The sequence below is a fragment of the Asterias rubens genome, chromosome 1, assembly GCF_902459465.1.
Source record: "Asterias rubens chromosome 1, eAstRub1.3, whole genome shotgun sequence".
Classification (NCBI taxonomy): domain Eukaryota; kingdom Metazoa; phylum Echinodermata; class Asteroidea; order Forcipulatida; family Asteriidae; genus Asterias; species Asterias rubens.
In genome coordinates, this window is record NC_047062.1 from 26,268,575 (window position 1) to 26,291,248 (window position 22,674).

General features: G+C 38.6%; 1 protein-coding gene across 1 annotated transcript; it reads left to right on the forward strand.

Annotated features, from left to right (window-relative positions):
* Positions 1-31: 31 nt before the first annotated feature.
* LOC117291217 lies at positions 32-22,163 on the forward strand. The gene is made up of 12 exons (XM_033772821.1): positions 32-508; positions 1,203-1,350; positions 2,247-2,383; positions 2,859-2,994; positions 4,068-4,151; positions 5,028-5,161; positions 5,725-5,825; positions 6,256-6,403; positions 6,604-6,714; positions 8,476-8,634; positions 20,476-20,571; positions 21,192-22,163. The coding sequence occupies exons 1-12, from the start codon at positions 359-361 to the stop codon at positions 21,264-21,266; spliced, it is 1,479 nt and encodes a 492-aa protein (XP_033628712.1). The 5' UTR covers positions 32-358; the 3' UTR covers positions 21,267-22,163.
* The last annotated feature ends 511 nt before the right edge of the window (positions 22,164-22,674 follow it).

Genomic DNA, 22,674 nt, shown 5'->3' on the forward strand with positions numbered 1-22,674 from the left:
ATGGTCTGTGTTTACACTTGACCCTGTGCTACATGAATGATTCTTTACATAAAATTATGCGCAGTCAATGCTTCTTTCCATGTTTACATGAACCGATAGTCGAAGTTCACAAGCATTCTAGACGGAAATGCTGGCATCACATAACGGTCTTGCATTACTGGTGTTTTCATAATTTTGTTTCGTGAGGAACCAAAGCTGCTACTGCACGATATGCTTCTAGTGTAATGTTTTTTCGTCTGGATATTTATACAGCTTCATTTCGCAAACACCCTTTTCATGTTGGACAAATTTAACATTCCTAAAACCTTCACGCAACACTCGGCATTCGCTGCGAAATCAACGTCTACGTGATAACAAAATGCCTAAGAAATCACACGAGATAACTGAAGCAAAACCGTTTCTGTCACGAGAAGTTCAACGGGAGTTCACAGAAGATGATTTCGATTTTGAAAACCTTGCACTGGAAGGTGGCGGAAGTTCTGCAATGGCTTACGTCGGAGCTATCAGGGTAGGTGCAATTAATCTGAGTGTTGATTTGCAGGGTGTAAAAAGATGCATAACGAGCAATGGACTGGTTTAAAGGCACTCGACACCTTTGGTCGTTGTCAAAAACCAGCGTTCACACTTGGTTTATCCCAACATAAGCATAAAATAACAAATCTGTGAAAGTTTGGACTCAATTTGGTCATCGAAGTTGCAAGTTTCTCACAATGTGTCAAACCATGGAGGAGAGAATCCTCCATGATGGTCATACTATCAACAGCTCTCCGTTGCTCGTTTCCAGAGTAAGTTTTTAAGCTAACAAATATTTTGAGAAGGCCCAATTACCAATTATAACATTGTGAGAAACGACTCCCTCTGAAGTAACGTATAGTTTTTGAGAAAGAGAAGCCTTTTATTGTGCATCTGAAAGCACAAAGTAATGCAACAATCGTGTTTTTCTTTCATCATTTTCTTGCAAATTCGATGACCAATAATAATTGAGCAAAAATTTTCACAGGTTTGTTATTTTATGTTGGGATACACCAAGTGAGAATACTGGTCTTTGACAAAAGACCAAAGGTGTCCAGTGCCTTTAAAAATATTTAGTGCATCGAAGTGAGAACAAACTGTTAGCTTTTTATATGAAAACAATCTACCAACAAGAACTAATTAACCACCATACACTTTTCATCTTGTATAGTGTTTGAATCCTACTGCAGGTACTAGAAGAACTTGGATGGTTGAGGAACATAAAGCGGTTTGCTGGCAGCAGTGCCGGGAGCATTGTTGCGACTTTCCTAGCTATAGGGTACAACTCCCAGGAGATACAGAAACTATTCCAAAGTGATTTCACTCCTATTATGTATGGTACGTGAAATAAACTGTGTTATTTATATAGCTATAGCTGTTATTAAAATATGTCAATTTTTCACTCCTATCTAGGGCTTCTTCAAGTCTCGGCAAAATAATAATAATAATAAATAATAATATTAAAAACATTCGGAAAGCGCCTAATGCAAAAGCCTCCAAGCGCATAAAGAGAACAATGAAATATAAAACGAGTATAAGCAGATGACAAGTATAGCAGCCTCAAACAAGGCGATATAAACACCAAGCTGGCACCAACAGCCAATCTCTCACGAACATTGGTTTAAAGGAACACGTTGCCTTGGATAGTTGGTCTTTGAAAGATTAAAATGTAGAATACAATGATCCACACAAATTTGCCTCGAAATTGCAGGGTTTTCCTTTTACTTTGCAAACACGGTCGGCCATTTATGGTAGTCAAAAATTTGACTCCCATAATGGCCGACGTACCCGTGTTAGTCGACGAGGTAAAAGGAAAACCACGCAATTTCGAGTGATACTTGTGTGGATCATTATATTCTACTTTCTATATATAAATATCTTTCTAGTCATTTTATGCATTTTATAACAAACGGTACAAACGCTTTTCAAAGACCAACTCGACCGATCCAATGCCGCGTGTTCCTTTAACGTCTATGATTATGCGTTGCACAAATCAAGAAATTGTGAATAAGTAGACGACAATACTTATTCTACAGTCAATGTGAAATCAGCGGTTAGTTTGGTGGGATCCGAACCCACAAACCTCTGTGTATTATGTAAGTATCGTTTGGACAGACTTCAATTTGGATGTTGCCATCTTTTAGAATTGCTGTTGGCCTGTCGTGGTCATTGTCAATCATTGTCATCACCAGTCAGTGTCATTGTCATTAACTGATCGATTATTTTCGTGGCAGACGGTAGCTGCATGCGATGTGGGCAAGTTGTCCACCTGTTTAGACGATTGGGGGCCCATCCTGGAAAGAAACTCGAGAATTGGATAGCAAATAAAATCAAAGACAAGACCGGTGACAAAAACTACACCTTCAGACAGGTAAAATAACTCACATTACGGGAAATCGCAACTCATGAAGATTTTCCGAGTTTCGCCAAAAACTCAGACACTACATCCTTGTGTGTTTTTATTGAATTACTTTGGTCATTAAAACTAAATGGATGAGCAGTGAACCCTATGGTTTGTGCATGATCCAATTAAGTCTAAGTCTATTGTTTGGGAAAAGGAATTACATTGAGATAACAGGTGTCAGTTGTCAGATAAAAAGGATGTACAATTCAAGCCTCTTTCTTAAATTGGGCTTTCCCGTAATGCATTTCACTCGGGTCCAAATTGACCCGGATTCCGGGTCCCAGGGAACCATGGTCAGGCTGGCCCGGAAAATGTTTTGTATGGATTTTAATTCGGATTCTGAGTCTGTTTTAACACAGAAACCTTGTTATACTAACCCTGGCTATATGGCGGGAGCACTGAACAGCCAGTAGTCGAAGCATCAATTACTTTTACGTTACAGCTGTATGAGAAAGATCATGTCGAGTTGTGTATCTTAGCTACTGACCTGAGTAAGATGGATACGGTGTACTTCCACGTCAAAACCACTCCAGATATGCCCATCTATCTAGCTGCGAGGGCATCGTCGTCTGTTCCAGGTAGGCCTACTTGGGATAACAGAGCTATGCATTTAAAGGGCAAAGTTTATCTTTGGGTTTTTCGAACTGTTCGATTGTATTTATCATAATTTTAATGTATACACACAAAAACTAACATCTGAAAATGTTCATTTCAAAAGGCAGTTTTTTTTAAGGTATCGGAGCGAATTTCAACGCATGAAGAAAATCCAAAATAAGAATTCACAACCTGAGAAGCCTTACGTTGCAACGAACGTTGATTTTTACACAATTAAAATCAGTTTAAAGTCACCTGGAAGTGGTATTTTGTCAAAATAAAGCTTGTGTCACTAATATATGTGTTTTGATGAGTGGAATGTGAATAAACAGTTAACTAAGGTTCTAAAAAATTAGTTCTTATCTTACTTACAAATTTAAGAGAAGGCCCGACCCGAGACGGCGCTGTTCGTGACGTCAATCGAGGCGCGATATTTGAAGAGAAAATGCTGCACAGCGCTGAAAAAGACGTCGGACCGGACCACTGGGTACTATTGCTCATGTGAGTCTGACCAGCCATGCAGACTGAACCCACCTTTAGTTGTTGTGCTGCATCCAGCAGCATTACACTTTGTCGACATTGCCGGAAAATGCAAGAAAACAACTTTTTCGAAACGTACAAACTCACTCACTTGGACTTGCATGTACTTTGCACGTGTGTTTACTCTAAGCATCTATATAGGCAAAGTCTGCCTCGATTGACGTCACAAAAGGGGTGGGCGGAGTCAACCCCTCAAACAACTTTAACTATTTTTTTAACATATAAATCGTGACAAACAGTTACTAAAAAATTGTTTTATTGTTACTAAACATATACTCTTATGTTGGAAATAATAATAAAAATATTTCCAGGTGACTTTAATCCCATGCAAACTAAATTTTCTTATATTGATAGAAAACATTCAAATGAATTTCAGCAAAGATCACTTGTTGATCACAAAGATTTTTGTTAAAGTATGTATTTTAATAGGCCCCTACCTATTGAGACTTGTGAAATTTCATGGACACTAAATGTGGTGTGACGCTTGCTTATCCTTTGATTGATTCATATTTTACAGGTCTTTTAAAACCTGTTAAATGGAACAAGGGTGTCTTTGTAGATGGTGGAGTTCTGTGCAACTACCCACTTCATGTATTCGATGGTGAGTGTTTATAAACAATTCAGAATTGTACTGTGTGCGCTAATTGACATTTTGAGTGCCGAAATAGTACACGACGTAAAAATACATGGGCAGGGGTACACTACAAAAACAGTACTGTACACCGTCACTGTAGTATACAATACGAAAGTGTACGGCCGCCAGGGCTAATACTCCTCCGTAAAAAAGGCCAATATTGTTGGAATTGCAGGTCATGATTTACGGTTGATTCCCGTATGATAAATTTCTTTAAATTGCGTTAAACGTAAGTTTTGCGGCAGTACGCCCTCAACTCTATCGGGTCAGAGTTGTGCCGGAATCGGGTCAGGCACCACGGGACTCGAAGTCCCGATCAGTTCTGACCTGAAAGTTTTTCAGAGTGTATTGTTCGGTACCATTGCTGCCATGGACTGGGACTTAAAAACTGAACCTACATGTTGGGATCCGGTATAAGGTGGGGTTCGAACCGGGGTCCACCAGAGGTGAAATGCAGGGAAGAACACTAAGCCAATCTGTTAGGCCTTTGGGTTATATAAACTAAGGAGGAAATCCGTACACTGGTATATTTCAGCTTTATATCATTTAAAAGACATGAAAGATAACACAATCTTCAAGCGAAACTGTCTTTAATCAAATAAATCAATTTTGTGGTGAACCAAGAAACCTGACACACAAAAATACCGAAACCAAAGTAATATTTTTTTGGCACTTCCCGTCCATTGGTTCTGTGAAAATGGGCTCTATATTATAAGCAAAAGGATACTTTACTATACAACTGGAAAACACCAGGGTTGATCCACCCCCCCCCCCCCCCCGAACAGTGCAAAAAATCATAGGGGGCATATCAAAGTAAAATTAGTTTGACTTTCTTGCCTGCAGGGTGGTATTTGTCAATGGAGGAAGGAGACCAATTTCTGAAAAGATTTTCCGACTTGGCAAAAGTGAGTGAGAAATGGACAACCGGAGAGCGGTTCGGCGAACCAGTCAACCAGAAAACACTTGGCGTCATGACTGTAAGTTACAACCTCTCGTCAGCCATCTTGTTTTTCGTTGTAGGGACCAATTTCATAAAGTCGCAAATGAAAATGTTATACACTTGTACGGATCAGTTTTGGTTGTTAGGCTTTCTAGCCTAATTCACTCCACTGCAGTGGGAAATTCTCTTCACCAATTCTCCATTTCACTCTTGTGTCCTGCGCTGTCAGTTGCCAAGCAATGTCCCTATGTACTTAGCTCACTTCATCTTCAGTTGTCTCTCGCTCTTGTTCTTCTTTCCTTGGAGTCCAGTTGGTTGTTTTGCATGCTCACCTGTTGCCATATACCTCCTTGCTAGTTGCCCTGCCCATCTCCACTTCTTTGACTTATGCTCTAAATAATGTCCTGCACTCTTGATTTCTTTCTTAGGTCATCATTTGTCACCTTGTCCTTCTTATTGACCCCACTTCTGCCACCCTTAGTTTGTTCCAAGTCATTATAGGACATGATTGTGTGATGCACTGATCGAATACATGCAATTTCAAGGATAAAGGGATAGGTATACCTATATTTAAAACCATTAACCGTTTTACCAATAAAGTATTCAGCTTCCGATCCCGTCTTGATGAAAGACTACATGGAGAAAAGGACTAGTCACCACAAGAAAGTGGAAATCAAAGAACCAAAGACTAAACTCCACAGGTATCGTTCATTATATATGTACAATTAAGAACAAACAAGCCTACCCTTCCCACTCCAAAACATAACGGTCCTTAAAAGAACGAGCGGTATACTTTGAAAGAAAATCTCACATACAGGCGTGGTTCTGACGTCAATTTTGCACACATCAGCGACATCGTGTTCCACGGTTTTCGCCAAAAGTTGCAAAAGTTATACTGATCAAAGGGAATGTACGTCAGTACTCGTGACTTGAACCAAAATCCAGTCACAAAGTGTGATGTGAAAATATTTAAATGGGAAAACGCCTTGATGCCCAGGCCCTTTCAAGAACAAAGCATCAGTCCTGTACTAAAAAAAAAGAAGTTGAATGGGATTCACTTATCAATATAATATGCCTAATAAACAATGCAATAAAATGTTGTAAATAGCGACTTTGAAAATTACTTTACAGAAAGAGAGACAAACAAGACAAGGCAAATACAAAAGAAGTGAAGGAAATGACGGCTGCGTTGGATAGACTCATTTCCGCACTTAACAATGCTGATATAAACAGGGATGGAAAAGTTACAAGACAAGAGTTCAGGAACTTTTATAAAAAGGTGAATATATAAGGCCTATGGCGAAATAATGTTTCCAAATCATCGTGATCCCGAACTGATGTAACTGTCACGGACCACAACGATAATTTTGCACAAAAAACAACAACAATTATGAATTTTTTTTAAATTGTTTATAAATTCTTTCTATTTTTAAAAGTGTCTTTACTTCTTTCGACTTTTTTTCTTTCTTTGTTTTCTAGACGGGAGCTATACTGACTAAAGCAGACACCAAATTGCTCTTTGGAATCGTTACAAGCAAGAATATTGCAGACGCCATCTTTGACAGAATTGACACAGACAGGAGTGGAGAAGTACGTTTAAAAAAAGTTGAATGGATTCACTTATCAATAGGCCTAATAAACAATGCAATAGTCCCTAAAATATGTAAATAGCGACTTTAAGAATTGAGAACAAGTTGGTGTGCATTTACAAATCTTGGCCTCCAATATAAGCTACACAAACAACAAGTCAGCACAGCTTTTTGGCATTAAGAGGATAAACCGCAGGTACTGACTGGGGCCATTGCTGAGATAGCCATTAGACAAATACTGCGATGTCTTTGACGACACTTGTGTTCGATTTCTCGCTAATAGATGCTTTAAAGGCAGTGGACACTATTGGTAATTACTCAAAATAATTATCAGCATAAAACCTCACTTGGTAACGAGTAACGGGGAGAGATTGATGTAGTAATATTTGGTTGGACTTAATACTCAGTTTGATGACACAAATGACTGGACAAAGACACACGTTGAAGTTAACTGAACATCGCCATGTTGGGACATGTATTATAATCAACACAACAGGTCAAGGGTCACTATGACGTATCGATATACTTATGCATATTCAGTTGATAGTATAAAACATTGTGAGAAACGGCTCCCTCTGAAGTGACGTAGTTTTCGAAAATAAGTGATTTTCCACGAATTTGATTTCGAGACCTCAAGCTTAGAACTTGATGTCTCGAAATCAACCATCTAAACGCAAACAACTTCGTGTGACAAGGGCGTTTTTTCTTTCATTATATCTCGCAACTTCGACGACCAATTGAGCACAAATTTTCACAGGTTTGTTATTTCATGCATATGTTGAGATACACCAAGTGAGAAGACTGGTCTTTGACAATTACCAATGCCTTTGGTTTCTTAACCGGGTTGTTTAAATCCTAATTTAGACGTAGGCCTATATACATTGCAATTAACATTTGAACAATTAAATTCAAAAGGTGGTCACGTTTTTTAGATATCACCGAAAGTCGGGTGCGGTTATGTCTACACAATCTGAGAAGCAATTCGGAGGTGAACGCTTGTCAGATTCGACATTTGGGACACAAACATTTTTTATTTTTTTTTACAACCACTTACTTCGAAGTGAAATGATTCCCCCAAAGTCGTTAAACTGAAGAAAGCTGTGCTGGGGTGCGCTTTGACGGCCCTAGCCAATAACTGTTTCGGTTGAGTTGCCAATTGGTTAAATGAACACGTTGCCTTGGATCGGTCGAGTTGGTCTTTGAAAAGCGTTTGTAACCGTTTGTTATAAAAAGCACTATGATTAGAAAGATGTTTTAGAAGTAGAATACAGTAGTCCACACACATTTGCCTCGAAATTGCGTGGTTTCCCTTTTACCTCGTCGACCAGTCGGCCATTTATGGGAGTCAAAATTTTGACTCTCATAAATGGCCGACCGTGTTAGTTCGCATAATATGCGAACTAACACGTAAAAGGAAAACCACGCAATTTCGAGGCAAATGTGTGTGGATTATTGTATTCTACTTTTAAAACATCTTTCTAACCATAATGCATTTTATAACAAACGGTTACAAACGCTTTTCAAAGACCAACTCGACCGATCCAAGGCAACGTGTTCCTTTAATCACTGTCCATTGACCGAAATAGTTATAAGTTACGACCGCCAAAACAAGTCCCCTGTTCTTCGAACAAAGTAAGTTATTGTGATTATAATTAGGAGTGGTCCAAAAGTATACCTTCCCTTTATTACACCAACATTTCGTAAGCTCTGACTTCACAACAGCTTTACAAATCGGGACTTCAAATTTTTAATTCTTCCACAGATCGAATACAAAGATATTGAGAGACTGGCAGAGCAACGAGGGGTCAGTTTAGCTCAGACAGTTCGGGGCTACGAGCACCGTAACATCAGCGATATCAAAGAGTTCGTCTCTGCTCTGGTTGAAACAATGATGACTCATGCCCAACGAGTCACTGCAAAGGTTAGCATTGGGGAAATAGTGGGCTGTTTGCATGCAGATTTCAAAAGCAGTTCTACTTGTTTCTTTTTTTTACACTGCGCCTTTTTAACCCATGTGTCGCGGTCTCAGATGTCCGGTGTGCCAAAAGTTTCGGGTGACGTCACCGGGCATTTCGGCACGCAGGCGGGGGGTGGGTAGTTTCGGTCTCCGGATGGCGTAGGCCGGGCATTTCAGCGTGCTGTCGTTGCGGGCGTAGGTCTCCCATGCTCCGCTTTTTGGTTTTGTGAAGCACATTCAGGGTTCTCATATAACTAATGCACCCTATAAAGTGCTAAACAAGCAAAAAACACTTCCTTTTCGTTCGACTATTATATGGCTATTATTCCACATAAACAATTAAAAACCATACAAACCCCCACGTCACACAGAAAACTCTCTGATCAAATGGCAAGCAGATTTTATTTTATACCATAAAATAAACAAATAAAATTAAACCGAACCCCCCCCAAAAAAAAAAAATTATAATAATAATAATAATATATAAAAATAATAACAAATAATTCAATGAATAGAACAAAATAACTGATAAATCCAATATTTAATAACCAAATAATAATAATAAAAGTTGTTTAAATATGCACATGGAATAAAGACTATTCATATGTTTAACCCATCAACAAAATAAACAAATACTATTGATACAGAGCATTCATATTTATATTTTCACTGTAACAAAAAAAAAAAATGAAAAAAATAAAATAAACCAATAATAATAATACTACGTTTTAATTTGCAACGGGGACAAAGAATATTCATTTATGTTTTACACATAAAAAACTGTACAAAAACAAAATAAACAAACAATAATAATAATACATGGTTAAATTTGCATCGGGATAAAGAATATTCATTTATTTCTTACCCATGTGTTGACAACACACATGCCCTGCTGAGAATAACCTCGTTCTTTTATAGTTATTGCTTGGTCAACATTTCTAGGTTTTTGCCATATGACCTTGACGTTTGTCCTGAGAGAGGGGGGAACAACAGGCTTCTGAGGGATCCAAAGACCAGTCCAAAAAAGTTTGGAGCTGATACACCTAGTCCTTAAAGCCATTGGACACTTTTGGACCAGAAAACAAATTAAAAGTTCACAGATTTACAAATAACTTATAGGGTTCACAGAAGGTAATGGTGAAAGACTTCTCTTGAAATATTATTCCAGGAAATGCTTTACTTTTTTAGAAAACATTAAAACAACATCAATTCTCGATATCGAGAATAACAAATTTGACACGGCGAAACGTGCGGACACAAGGGTGGGTTTTCCCGTTATTTTCTCCCGACTCCCTAAATTTTCACAGGTTTGTTATTTTATATATAAGTTGTGATACACAAGTGTGGGCCTTGGACAATACTGTTTACCGAAAGTGTCCAATGGCTTTAATGCTCGGACAACATTTCTTTTGTTTTAGTTATCTGGAGGATCCCTAGACCAATCCACAAACCAAGTTTGCAGGGGATTCGCCAAGTCCTTCTTGAGTTATCATTCCAACAATGGTTCTGCATGCACTGCACACACACAAGCTTGTATATGCCTGCAACCGTGGACCTATATTGTCCCTCTAGTGTAATTTTTTTGGCAACAACTCCCATTGGTCTACGTACACGTTTTCCAACTGTCTGGACCTTTCCCGAACCGTGGATTCGTCTCTAATGTCCTCTTTTGCATAGGTTTCTGTTTGAATGTGAATAACTTTCACTGACCCGCACACCCACACACAAATCTTGCACGGACATATACATATGGACGGACATGGAACTGCCGCAGTACAAATGAGGAGATTCCCTTTAGGAGCTGCTCAGCAAACTGAAAATAAACATAAACAACCATGTCAAATAGAGATCATATTGCGATGTTAGTTTGTATAGTCCTTTTTTATCTCTTTTGTTCTGACAAACTTTGCCTGCTTAGGGCCCAAAAAAAGTTTTTTACCAAAGGTAAAGCACTGCGTGGTCGGCGCTACAAATGATCTTTTTACTTTTAACAAGATCTCACTTTTAACAAGGTGTCAACCTGACGGGTCGGTGTACAACTCGACGGCCCATCTGGGTTGTTTGGAAAGGAAGAGCGAAATCATACATGTAGCCTGCAGAGAAAATTTGTAAATAGGGAAGACAGTGTAGCCACGAAGACAGCTCTGATTGTTCACCCCCCCCAGGACATGGGTGCATCAAACAACTTTGTTAGTGTATGTAGAGGCATTAAGACAAACAGAAAACGTAAAAACCGGTACATACTCACAATGTTTTAGATATCTGTAATGGTTTAGGGCCTCTACATACACTAACAAGGTTGTTTGATGCACCCATATCCTGGGGTAAAAAAAACCAATCAGAACTGTCTTCGTGGCTCCACTGTCTTCTCTTCTCACAAATTTTCTCTGGAGGCTACGTATGTTATGTATGATTTGCTCTCTCTTTCTAAACGTGCCTATTTTCAAGAGTAAAACATCCGAGCAGTTTTCTGTCCAAATCTACCTCAACTACTCTGCCAACTATTGTTCTAATTCATTGTGATGAAATGATTTAAAACAAATGCAAATGAAAATGTACCTGTACGATCCAAGCCACTGTGGCTCCATCTTCCCACCTTTGCGGCCAACGTTCTTGTAATCTCGACGGAGAACAATATCACCAATAGCCAGCTCGAATGATTGAACTCCCTTTAACTTCCTTCTCTGGAAGGCAATCTTCTGCTTCTTTTGAGCGGCAGGAACATTCTGTTTTACCTGCAATTGGGAAGAGTATTAAGTACAGAATGTCATAAAATGCTGACAGATACTAAGTGCATACAACATGTATTTTAACTTCATTGTATTACGTGGTTGGGGATTTGTGCACAATTCTTGTACGAATGCTTTACCTGGGAAGTTGTAGCAACCATCTCTTCTTCTCTCTCAGACACAGCTTCGTTAGTATCTTCATTGTCAATGTCCTTACTTATTGGGAGAGTCAGGTCATCATCTGCATAATCCATCTAGAGAAAAGTAGTATTCAAGCACATCTCAGTAAAAAGTCTGTTTAATAATAATAACATTAATAATTACACAGCATTTATAAAGGCGCACTAAATCTGGTGTAAAACCATTCAAATGCGCCGGTCAAGATGGAAAAGAGGGAATTCTCAAGTGGTAGGGAAAGCAAGTGTGAACAGGTGTGTCTTGAGTTGCTGCTGAAAGATGGAGATGTGTTGCATTTCCCTGAGGTTTTCAGGGAGTGAATTCCAGAGCCTGGGTGCTGTAATGGAAAACCCCTGTCCCCGTAGCTGGCTAGACGAGACCAGGGAACAAGGAGCATGTTGCTGGTGAATCTAAGACCCGGTCTTGTAGTACGGGGAGTCAACAGGTTTTGAATGTAGAGTGGGGCTAAACCTTGGAGTGCCTTGAAAGTGAGAATGATTATTTTGAATTTGATGCATTTTTTGATGGGAAGCCAATGTAGATTATAAAGGATGGGAGTGATGTGGTCATGCATTTTGGAGACTGGAGTTGCTGCAGCGTGCTCTCTGGAAGGCCAGCAAGAAATTAAATCTCTATAAATATTGTCTTAGTGTTAAACACCTTAACTGCTAATTCCTATTATTTAAATTTGTTTTATAGTAGATGAAGATGTAGCTAGTTAAAAGACTTCACAAGAGCAACACAAACTTACTTCCAGGACTGTTTGGGGGTGACGTCCAAACATTAGGAAAAAGGGTGTATTCTCAGTTGAAGCCTGTTTCTGTGTTCGGATGGAGTAGGCAACCTCATCTAAGTATTCGTTCCAATCATTCTGGTGATCATTCACAAGTTTATTAAGACGGATGCGTAAAGCTTGACTGGTACCCTCATCTAGTCCGTTTGTCTGGGGATGGTATGCAATTGTTACAGAACGAGCGATACCAAGTTTCTTGCACAGATCAGCATTTACCTGCAGAATTATTTGATACAGAATAATGAATAATGTTTGTATTTTAATATCGACCTGCTGATGAAACATTCAAACACTGGTTAAAAAGCTTCTTTCAAAAGAATTTCCAAGAGACATGAATCAATCAAGAAAATAGGTTGATTTTAACACTGTGAGGGATTAAAGATCCTGGACACTATTATCTCTGCCCGTGCAACGGCAGAGATATTGTCCTTGTGGTGGATATTCTTCTTCTTCTTCTCCTTCTTCTTCAGCTTGCATTTGCAAAACCGTGGCCACATATTGGGCTTGGGCTTAGGCTCCGTCAGTTATTTAGAAAACATGTGCTTTTCTAACGGGGCTTCAAACAGGCAGACGAAGCCCAAGCCGAAGCCCAAGTGACATCCCAAGCTAAAGCCGCGGTTTCGTAAAAAACGGAACCAAAAATTCCAACCTCGTACCTAAAGCTTGTAAGCCGATCAGAATTGCAACGTAAAAATATAACGAGGTTGTTTTATTTACGTGATGAGTGAATCCTCTACGCTGCGCTGCGAGACGATCACCACCGAAGCTTTTCCCCACGTTATTGCAATGGGGAATTTTCCGGTCGCAGTGTGACCTGCACCGTGAACGTTAAAAACACTCTGCCGTGGTCTGGAGCTTATTCACGGCATACGGGTTCGGTGAAAACCCGGAGAGCCAACGGATGTTAACCGTGCTAACCGTGTATGGTTGTTAGTTACATGAGCTTTAGTTTGAGTGAGGAAACTTCGCAATCGTCACCGTTAATCCGTAAGTCAATAGTCATTCAATAACGGAGCATTTTTATAGAAAAATTGTTTTAAATTAGCTTATTAGCTTTTACAGATTATTCTTTTCACAGTGCATCTTAAGAAAAGGTTTTGAATGTTTTTGGAATTTATGTGAGATTCATTACCTTGCCAAATGTCTTTGCAATGAAATATGTTGTAAAACAACTGCATGATACTGTTGGTAACAGTACCAAACTTAAGTGTTTCTTAGTAAAAGTTGGACACTTGATATTAATAGTGTTATCACTTTTCCATGTAATAATAGGCAGCTGACTTTTTTACCTAATCAAAAAGGTACGGTGGCCCAAAAGGACATCGCATAACTGTAAACTTGTCGGCATACGTATGCCGTGAAAATATTTGGGAATATGTGCGCATGCTTACGTATGCGCTTGCGTATGGTGGGATTTCGTTAAGATATTCGCGAGTAACGTATGCGAATATGTTTGAGTTGTCGAAAATTTTATTATACTTTGTCGCATATGTTTAATTAAAATTTCTAATATATATCTGTGGATTTTTAGCATCCAGTCTGATCGCGACATCATACTTATTCGCGAATAATTTCTTGACACCGCATACGTATGCGCAAACATTTGCGAATAAATTTGTGACATCGCAAACGTATGCAATCAAAAAGGTACGGTGGCCCAAAAGCACATCGCATAACTGTAAACTTGTCGGCATACGTACATGTATGTCGTGAAAATATTTGGGAATATGTGCGCATGCTTACGTATGCGCTTGCGTATGGTCGGATTTCGTATTCGCGAGTAACGTATGCGAATATTGTTCTGTATCACCCCCAAAACACACACAATTTTCATTTCTCCAAGTGCAACATAAACCATGCAGAATATTATGCTCCACCCCCCGCCGGGCAGAGATACCCGTATTTGCTCAAATACAGCTACCGTGCTTTCTAGTTGGTAACTGTCAAAGACCAGTCTTCTCACTTGGTGTATCTCAACATAAACTGCTCACAAAAAGTAAGGAAACTTTTTTCAATACAGTATATTTGTTATTATTTAAAACTCTCTTCGTATATGGTATATATCAATGGAAAGCTGAACTGTTCCTCTTTAAAATGATACCACATTTGCAATGATAACATGTTGCTGAACTTGGCTACACGAATAACAATGAGGCAAAGTCAAAAATCAAATGTACCAAAATTACCGTTGTCTGTGAATGGTCAATAGGTAATGCTCAATAATCAAACCGATCAAGCTTTTCAGAACCATTAATGGTTTACACGATGATTTGCACCAGTGAGCTCATCGGACACAATTAACCCTCATCTCATGAAAAACACCTTGTTTGATGGGAATTTGCAAGACGATATTCTACAGCCAAATGCAGTCCCATACTTGCAGACTCTTGGACCAAATGCCATATTTTAAGATGACAACGGATGCCCCCATCGATCCCTACTGGTGACTGACTACCTGAAAAATGTTGGGGTGCACCGGATGGATTGGCCTGCTAACAGTCCAAACCTGAATCCCATGGAACATCTGTGGGACCAGCTTGGCCTTGCTGTCTGCGCCAGAACCACCAACACATCAACTGTGGCTGACCTAACCAGGTTCCTTAATGAAGAATGGAACGCCTTCCCTCAGCAGCGCATCACAAGACTTGTGTGCAGCATGAGAAGAAGGTGCCATGCTGTCATCAACGCCTTCGGATCATCCACTTGTTACTGAACTTTTTGTATCAATAAAGTGTGTTCAGATCAGTAAGTTGTCTTGCTCTATACCAAACTTCTTGTCTCAATAAAGTGGATTAAGACCAGTAAGTTGTCTTGCTTGTTTGAATTACAGTATCAATTTGATTGTTCACACAGTAACACAAAATTGCTAATTTTGGCACATTTGATTTGTGACTTTGTCTCATTCTCATTAATGTGGTCAAGTCCAGCAACATGTAATCATTGCAACTGTGGTATCATTTTATTAAAAGAGGAACAGTTCAGCTTTGCATTGATATACACCATATACAAAGAGAGTATTAAATAATAACAAATATACTGGATTGAAAAAAGTTTCCTTACTTTTTGTGAGCAGTTTATTATGCATAAAATAACATGTGAACATTTGAGCTCAGTTGGTTGTCGAAGTTGCGAGATAATAAAGAAAGAAAAAAAACCCTTGTCACACAAAGTTGTGTGCGTTTAGATGGTTGATTTCGAAACCTCAAGTTCTAAACCCGAGGTCTCAAAATCAAATTCTAGGAAAATTACTCCTGTTTTGAAAACTATGTCACTTCAGAGGAAGCCATTTCTCACAATGATTTATATTATCAACCTCTCCCCATTACTCGTCACCAAGTAAGGTTTTATGCTAATAAGTATTTTGAGTAATTACCAAGTGTCCACTGCCTTTAATAGCCAAGATCATTGCACCTTAGAAAACACGAACCGTTATCACATGACCAACAGACTTCTCTACAACTCCTGGTCTCCAGCACTGATGTACACAGTTCATTGTCTTGCTGCTACACAGCAGTCTATTACAAATTAATATAGCAGCTTCAACAGACTTGGTAAACTGACCTTTGCAACACATTCTCGCCCCTCATCTAATAGAAGGCTTTTTGGGGCGCCCCATCGCCAAACAAAGGTTTGGATGCAGGCTGATATACCAGATGCCTCTTTGGTCTTCAATGGGAAGAATTCCACAAATTTGGTAAAGTGGTCAGTGAAGGTGAGGGCATACTTGAAGCCTTCCTGTGTGGCTGGCAGAGGTCCTGTACAAGAGTGAAATAGATAAACAAAGCACTAGCGTAACAACAAATTTGTCTGCCTTAAAGCCATTGGACACTTTTGGTACAGAAAGGAAAAGAAAAAAGTTCACAGATTAACAAATAACTTACAGGGTTTACAGAAGGTAATGGTGAAAGACTTCTCTTGACATATTATTCCAGGAAATGCTTTACTTTTTGAGAAAACATTAAAACAATATCAATTCTCGATATCGAGAATTACGGATTTATTTTAAACACATGGCATGACACGGCGAAACGTGCGGACACAAGGGTGGGTTTTCCCGTTATTTTCTCCCGACTCCAATGACCGATTAAGCCTAAATTTTCACAGGTTTGTTATTTTATATAGAAGGTGTGATACACAAAGTGTGGGCCTTGGACATTACTGTTATTGGAAGTGTCCAATGGCTTTAAGTAATGGTAAATGTATAATGTTTCGAGTAAGATCAAAACAAATTCAAAAGACAAAGAGAGAAAAGTACTAAATGCAACACTCTGATCTATTTCCAATAAAGACACTGTTCAAGGTATTTTACCAATGAATTCCATTCCCACAAGCTCCAGCGGCTCCGTTGTTTTGATTGCTTTCAACTCTGCTGCCTGGGTCTTAATTTTGTTGGATCGCTGACATCGATCACATGACTTGATCTGTTTAAAAATAAAGAATAACAAATCTTCAGAGAAAAAAAACATTTATTGTTGTACATGTTGTATTGCAAATTCATCTTTCAATCACATTTAAACCATCCAAAATAAGTAACCTTCGGGAGGTTTCTACTGCTGACGTTAATTAAATTTACACTTGAAAAAGGTTGCGAGAACACGTGAAAACAAAATCTAGGTACGAAGTGGGGAAACTTTCTTTTGACAAAAATTACAATCAAGGATATTTTTAAACTATTTGAGAAAGATAGAATGTAAGAAAACATTTCTGGCAATGTTATACCTCAAAAGAAAACAATGTGACAATGGAGTAGTCATTTATACCCTTTTAGAGGGCACAGCAAAAGAAAGTTATCTAGAAACATATAGGTGTCATTACACAATTAAACAACCCAACCGTCAATTCATTAAAGTGTCATCCCACTTACAAACTGTGTAATGTCCTGTTTCATTCCATTCCATGTATAATGCAAGGAAATTTTAGACAGTGTGGCATTGATACCACTATGTCCTCCTGTTTCTGATGAGTGGTAGTATTTCAGCAGGTCTAGCACCTCATCCTCTTGCAGCACTACCTTCTTCCTTGGCTTGCTGTTACCACCTGTAATGTAGTACAGCTCACCTCCTAAATTGAAAAAAAAATGACAAGCAATTACTGACTATCTGAGGCCCTTGTTAAATTATATTTAAAGGAACACGTTGCCTTGGACCGGTCGAGTTGGTCTTTTAAAACCGTTTGTTATAAAATCGTTATGGTTAGAAAGATGTTGTAAAAGTAGAATACAATGATCTACACAAATATGCATCGAAATTGCGTGGTTTTCGTTTTACCTCGTCGACAAACACGGTCGGCCATTTATGGGAGTCAAAACTATGGAAGTCAAAACTTTGACTCCCATAAATGGCCGACCGTGTTTGTTCGCGACGTAAAATGAAAACCGTGCAATTTTGAGTGATACTTGTGTGGATCATTATATTCTACTTTTAAAACATCTTTCTAACCATATGCATTTCATAACAAACGGTTTCAAACGCTTTTCATGGACCAACTCGTCCGATCCAAGGCAACGTGTTCCTTTAATTGAATAATATATACAATAAAACCGGGTGAAAATATCGGTTTGGCACAAGAAAAATTGAAAAGAATAAAGGAAGCCCTTATTAATATTACCCCCTGCCCAAAAATTGGGATGATTGTAAACAATCAGGTGCGCTGATAGTGCTAGTGCCAGCCAGCATCAGTCCACAGTCCATCCCTCTCTGTCCCATCATTTATAACTAGCCTCTACTACTACTTTTTCTAGCTAACCCAAAATCATCATTTCCATGCTGTATTTCTTTCTACGTAACTTGCTCTATGGTAGTACTAAACACTGACTCCCCCCTCAATTGGCGTATCTTTACTAGATTACATTTTGTAGTTGTTACAGTCACACCTAAACATGGAGGAATATTATTCCTCCATGACCTGACTAAGTTACCTATACCTAACCCTCAATTTGTTATTTTTGTTATTTTTTTGCAAATTACCTTGGTAATTTTTAAAATTTCATTAAACACTATCTTTGAATAAAACGAAGACAACTGCGTGCTATAGAGTCATACACAGAGTCTCAAAGAACACTTGTAGTCACTGCAGATGTTTCTTCCATTCCATGTATGGCTTCACCGGGAAAACAGGAAAAACTCAAAACAGATGGGGCCAGTTGAAGTCATCGTAGACCGGTGTGTAGTGTGAACATTTCAATGTCTATCAAGTTTTAATATATGTTTGAATACTTCATATTAACAAATGAAGATAATTAGGGCATCGGTTGATACATGGCATCATTATTTTTGTCCCCAATTAAAACTAAAAGAAAAAGGCATATTACCGTGAAAACTGGTTCGTGGAGGATACATCACCATGCGTGTATTTTTTATGCACTGTATTTTTTTACTATAAACGTGATCAAGTAATAAGTATTACTAAATGTGTCTACGCCGTACGCCCACTCATTTAAATAATTAATATAACCCTATTTAAAACTTGAGCACTTTACTAGACTAGACCCAGTAACTGAGGCGCTGTATTCCTTTGTCGAAATTTTGACATTATCTGCCATACCATGCAATGATGCATGTCACACTAACTAACTAAACAGATAATATCAATTCGAAAAAGGAATACAGCTAGCGCCCGTTTCCTGTTATCTAGGTCTAAGCACTTACTGATCTCATCGTACGAGTGTTTCTTCGCCTGGCCACGCACAACCCTCTTATGGCTTTCAGAGGAACCTTCTTCGTACTTTCCGGTCATCAAATACTTGATTATGTGATTACTTTTTTCACATTGCTGTCGTAGACGCTCCACTCTTTCACCACTACTTGTGGACGCCGCCATGACAGCGACGAGAGTTCCCCATAGACTTGATTCCAAGTCTTTGCTTTTTTAGTCGTCCTGATAGTCGCTACAAAAACAGCGCCCTCTAATCAACCTCCGTCGTTAATATTGCGAGGGGGGTACGGTGTGGGGCGTTTTTCGTGGCTGAGAAGCAGAAGAACAGTCTAAGACTTGAAATGAAGTCTACGAGAGCTCGAGCAAAACAGTCGACTCAGTCCGGCAATAAAATCGACTACTTCCGCATTTTGTAACACTACCGTATTTGGCAATCCGGATGAGCACGCCAGACATCTGAGACCGCGACACGGGGATGCCCCGCCCCTGTAAGATTTGTGCGCGACTGCCATTGGTTTACTGTATTTACACAATTTCAATGTGCAATTTTCAATGTGTAAATTTAGGGGAGTAGCTGAACTATCCCTGTGGCTTAATTAGTTCACATATTTTTATATTGTTTTATTACCAATTTGCCTTCTATTTAATTTCAAATTTTAAAAGTATGTAAAATTGTTGTTATTCATGTGAGGACAGTTTAAACCATTTATATCTATCATACAACAATGCCAGTAGACCGTTGGGAAGCGTGTATAAATCATTTTGATCGTGTTGATTTTTTTTGCAATAGTTCAGATGGTCAGATTCACATTTCCCGATGTTTTTGCAAAATATTTGTCCTGTTATTTTGCTTTTTTGCACAAGCCTATGTAGAAAGTGTTTTGTTTAAAGACATGCCAGTCGTCTCACTTTTGGTTTACCTCAACATAATTTGCACAAAATAACAAACCCGGCGTGAAAATTTGAACTCGTGGTTGAAGTTGCGAGATAATTGTGGAAGAAAAACACCCTTGCAGACAAAGTTGTGTGCTTGATTCCCCCAAAATCTAATTATGAGGTCTCGACATCAAATTCATTAATATTTTAGTAGAAAATTACTTCTTTCTCGAAAACTACGTCAGAGGGAGCCGTTTCTCACAATAATGTTTTATACTATCAACAGCTCTACATTGCTTGTTACCAAGTAAGTTGTTTTGCAAACAATTATTTTGAGTAATTACCAATAGTGTCGAGTGCCTTTATAAATGGCATTGCGGTCTGCCTGTCTGAGATTAATAAGGGTTTCACACTTTAGGCCAAACCTTAGCCCTGCTGGCGGCCTTACACCGTCTTCCGTATTATCTGTATACGCAGCACAGAGGAAGAGTCTTACATAGGGCTTAAGGCCAAACCTACAAAAGATGATTTGCTTATTTTCAAACTATGTATTTTGTTTTTGTGTTTTGTTTTTAGAGTTCTGATTGCTCTCGCACTATTGGCATCAATACGGGATATTTGGGGGCTTTCGACTGGAGCATGGAAAAGGGTGACAAAGATTTTCTCATGGAGGTAAGGGTATGAATTGGGACTTCCGGACGCTTGGTGGCAGCAGACTAAAATCCGTTCCTCTCGGTAATGTGCGCATGCTCAGAACTATAAACAATGGAAATTTACCTGCCAAGTCTGCTGCCACCTAGCGTTCAAAACTCTCAATAATATGAATGCGTTTATTGCGACCCAGAAACGTTCCAACCCCCTAAACCAAGGCCAAATAACCCCCTTATACGCCAATGGTTGTGCTATAATTGTGTTTAATTATCTGAAAATTTATATTTAAAAGAGGCATTTTCTTGTGGAATTACAAATTAAAATCTTTTCATAAACACGATACATGGCAAAATAATAGCAAAACTGTTGTGGCTGGTAACAATGAAAGCACAATCTCCAGCTAAGTCTTCCATGAAGCACAAAAAGGAGCTCAGCGAAACAAACAGAGTAAGGTTACCAGCCTGAACTGCCATTTCACTATTACAACTGCTCATTTCTTCAAAAAAGAAAACATTTCTACAATGTTGTCTGCATATCAGGTCTATGAAATTGGTCCTAGAGATTTGGATCCTTTCAATATTATTGTTTTCAGTCCGGTGACAATTCCAACATAAAATGTGTTTTCTTTGACCGTTTCATAGTGTGGAAAACAAGCTGCAGTAACTTTCCTGCGGGAGCTAAAACAAGCTACAGGTATCTATCCGTCGGTTGAATAAGGATGTCATCAACCCTAGATCAGAAAGCGGAAGTTTCATTTTTTTTAAGAAAAAATGGTTACAGCTAGGTTGAGGTTCTGTTAATTTAAAGGGAATGTATACGTTTAATAATTTATGGCAGTAAAAACGTTTGGTTTAGTAAGCCTACAGCTTTCGATATAGTATAAAGCATTGTGAGAGTAATTTCACTTCGAAGCAATGTAGTTTTATGCCCCCAAATTGAAATATGAGAAGTGTTACCGCGAAACGTTTCTTGGATTGTGTAATCCAATGGAGGATTTTTCTTTTTGCGCGAACATAACTGCTCCGGATTTTCGGAAAAATATAAAAACACGTATTTTCATTTTAAAACATCTACATTTACATTAAATTACGATTAAAACAAACCGAAATGTTTCAAAAACCAAAGGTTAGCCGAATTCAAGGTAGGAGGGCATGACCTTTTCACTAAGTGTCAAGGTATAAACGAGCAGTTTACTTTCTTTTCTAAAGTTCTAAACGAGACTTTACTTTTAAACTCTTAGACCTCCTTGAAAGTGTTTCCTTACCCTTCATACATAATCGATATCGCCGAGGTCAAACAATGCAAATGCACGCATGCGCGCTGCCACCAACTCTCAGCCAATGATAAGTCTTCATAAACCTGCACGGACACGGTTTGGGGCTTGTGACGTTATCATCCAAGGGTTTTATATTCCTCATATCATTGTAAAAGTTTGTATCATTGCATAATTTAAAATGTTGTTTTCATTTGTAGACATAATGCTTGAATTGTAACTCATTTTCAAAATCATTTCATATTTGAATATCAAAAAATGTGCATTGTAGAAACTTTAGATTACTCATTAGTATTTTGGTTATTTTATCTAATATTTTATAACTGTTGGTGTTTGTTGGGGTGTTATTGGTGGGGTGTTAGGTGTTTGTTTTGTTTTGTTGTCGTTGTCGTTGTCGTTGTCGTTGTCGTTGTCGTTGTCGTTGTCGTTGTTGTTGTTGTTGTTGTTGTTGTTGTTGTTGTTTTGAGGTTTTGTGGTTTTTTTGCGGGGTGGGGGGGGGGGGGGGTGAGTAGCTCTTCCAGTGACATGTATCAAATAAATTCCATAACATCCTTGACCAAGTATTGAATAAATGTTAGACAGCGTTTTTTGAAAAGATTTCAGTGACAACTGATCATGGTGATCGTATGTTTGTGTACTTTAACCATTTTCTTTGCAGAGTTTGATGTGCTTGGGGTTGTGCTGCAAGGATAAGCTAGACCATTGAGCTCTATGTGTTACACAGGGTTGTCTGTCTTAAAAGCGTGTGCATTTAAGTTTGTCTAATAAACTTAACAGCGGGGGTCATCAAAACATGTTTGTTTTAAAAGATTTTTTTTTATTTTGTCCCAATGAGTCCATTCTAAGTAGTT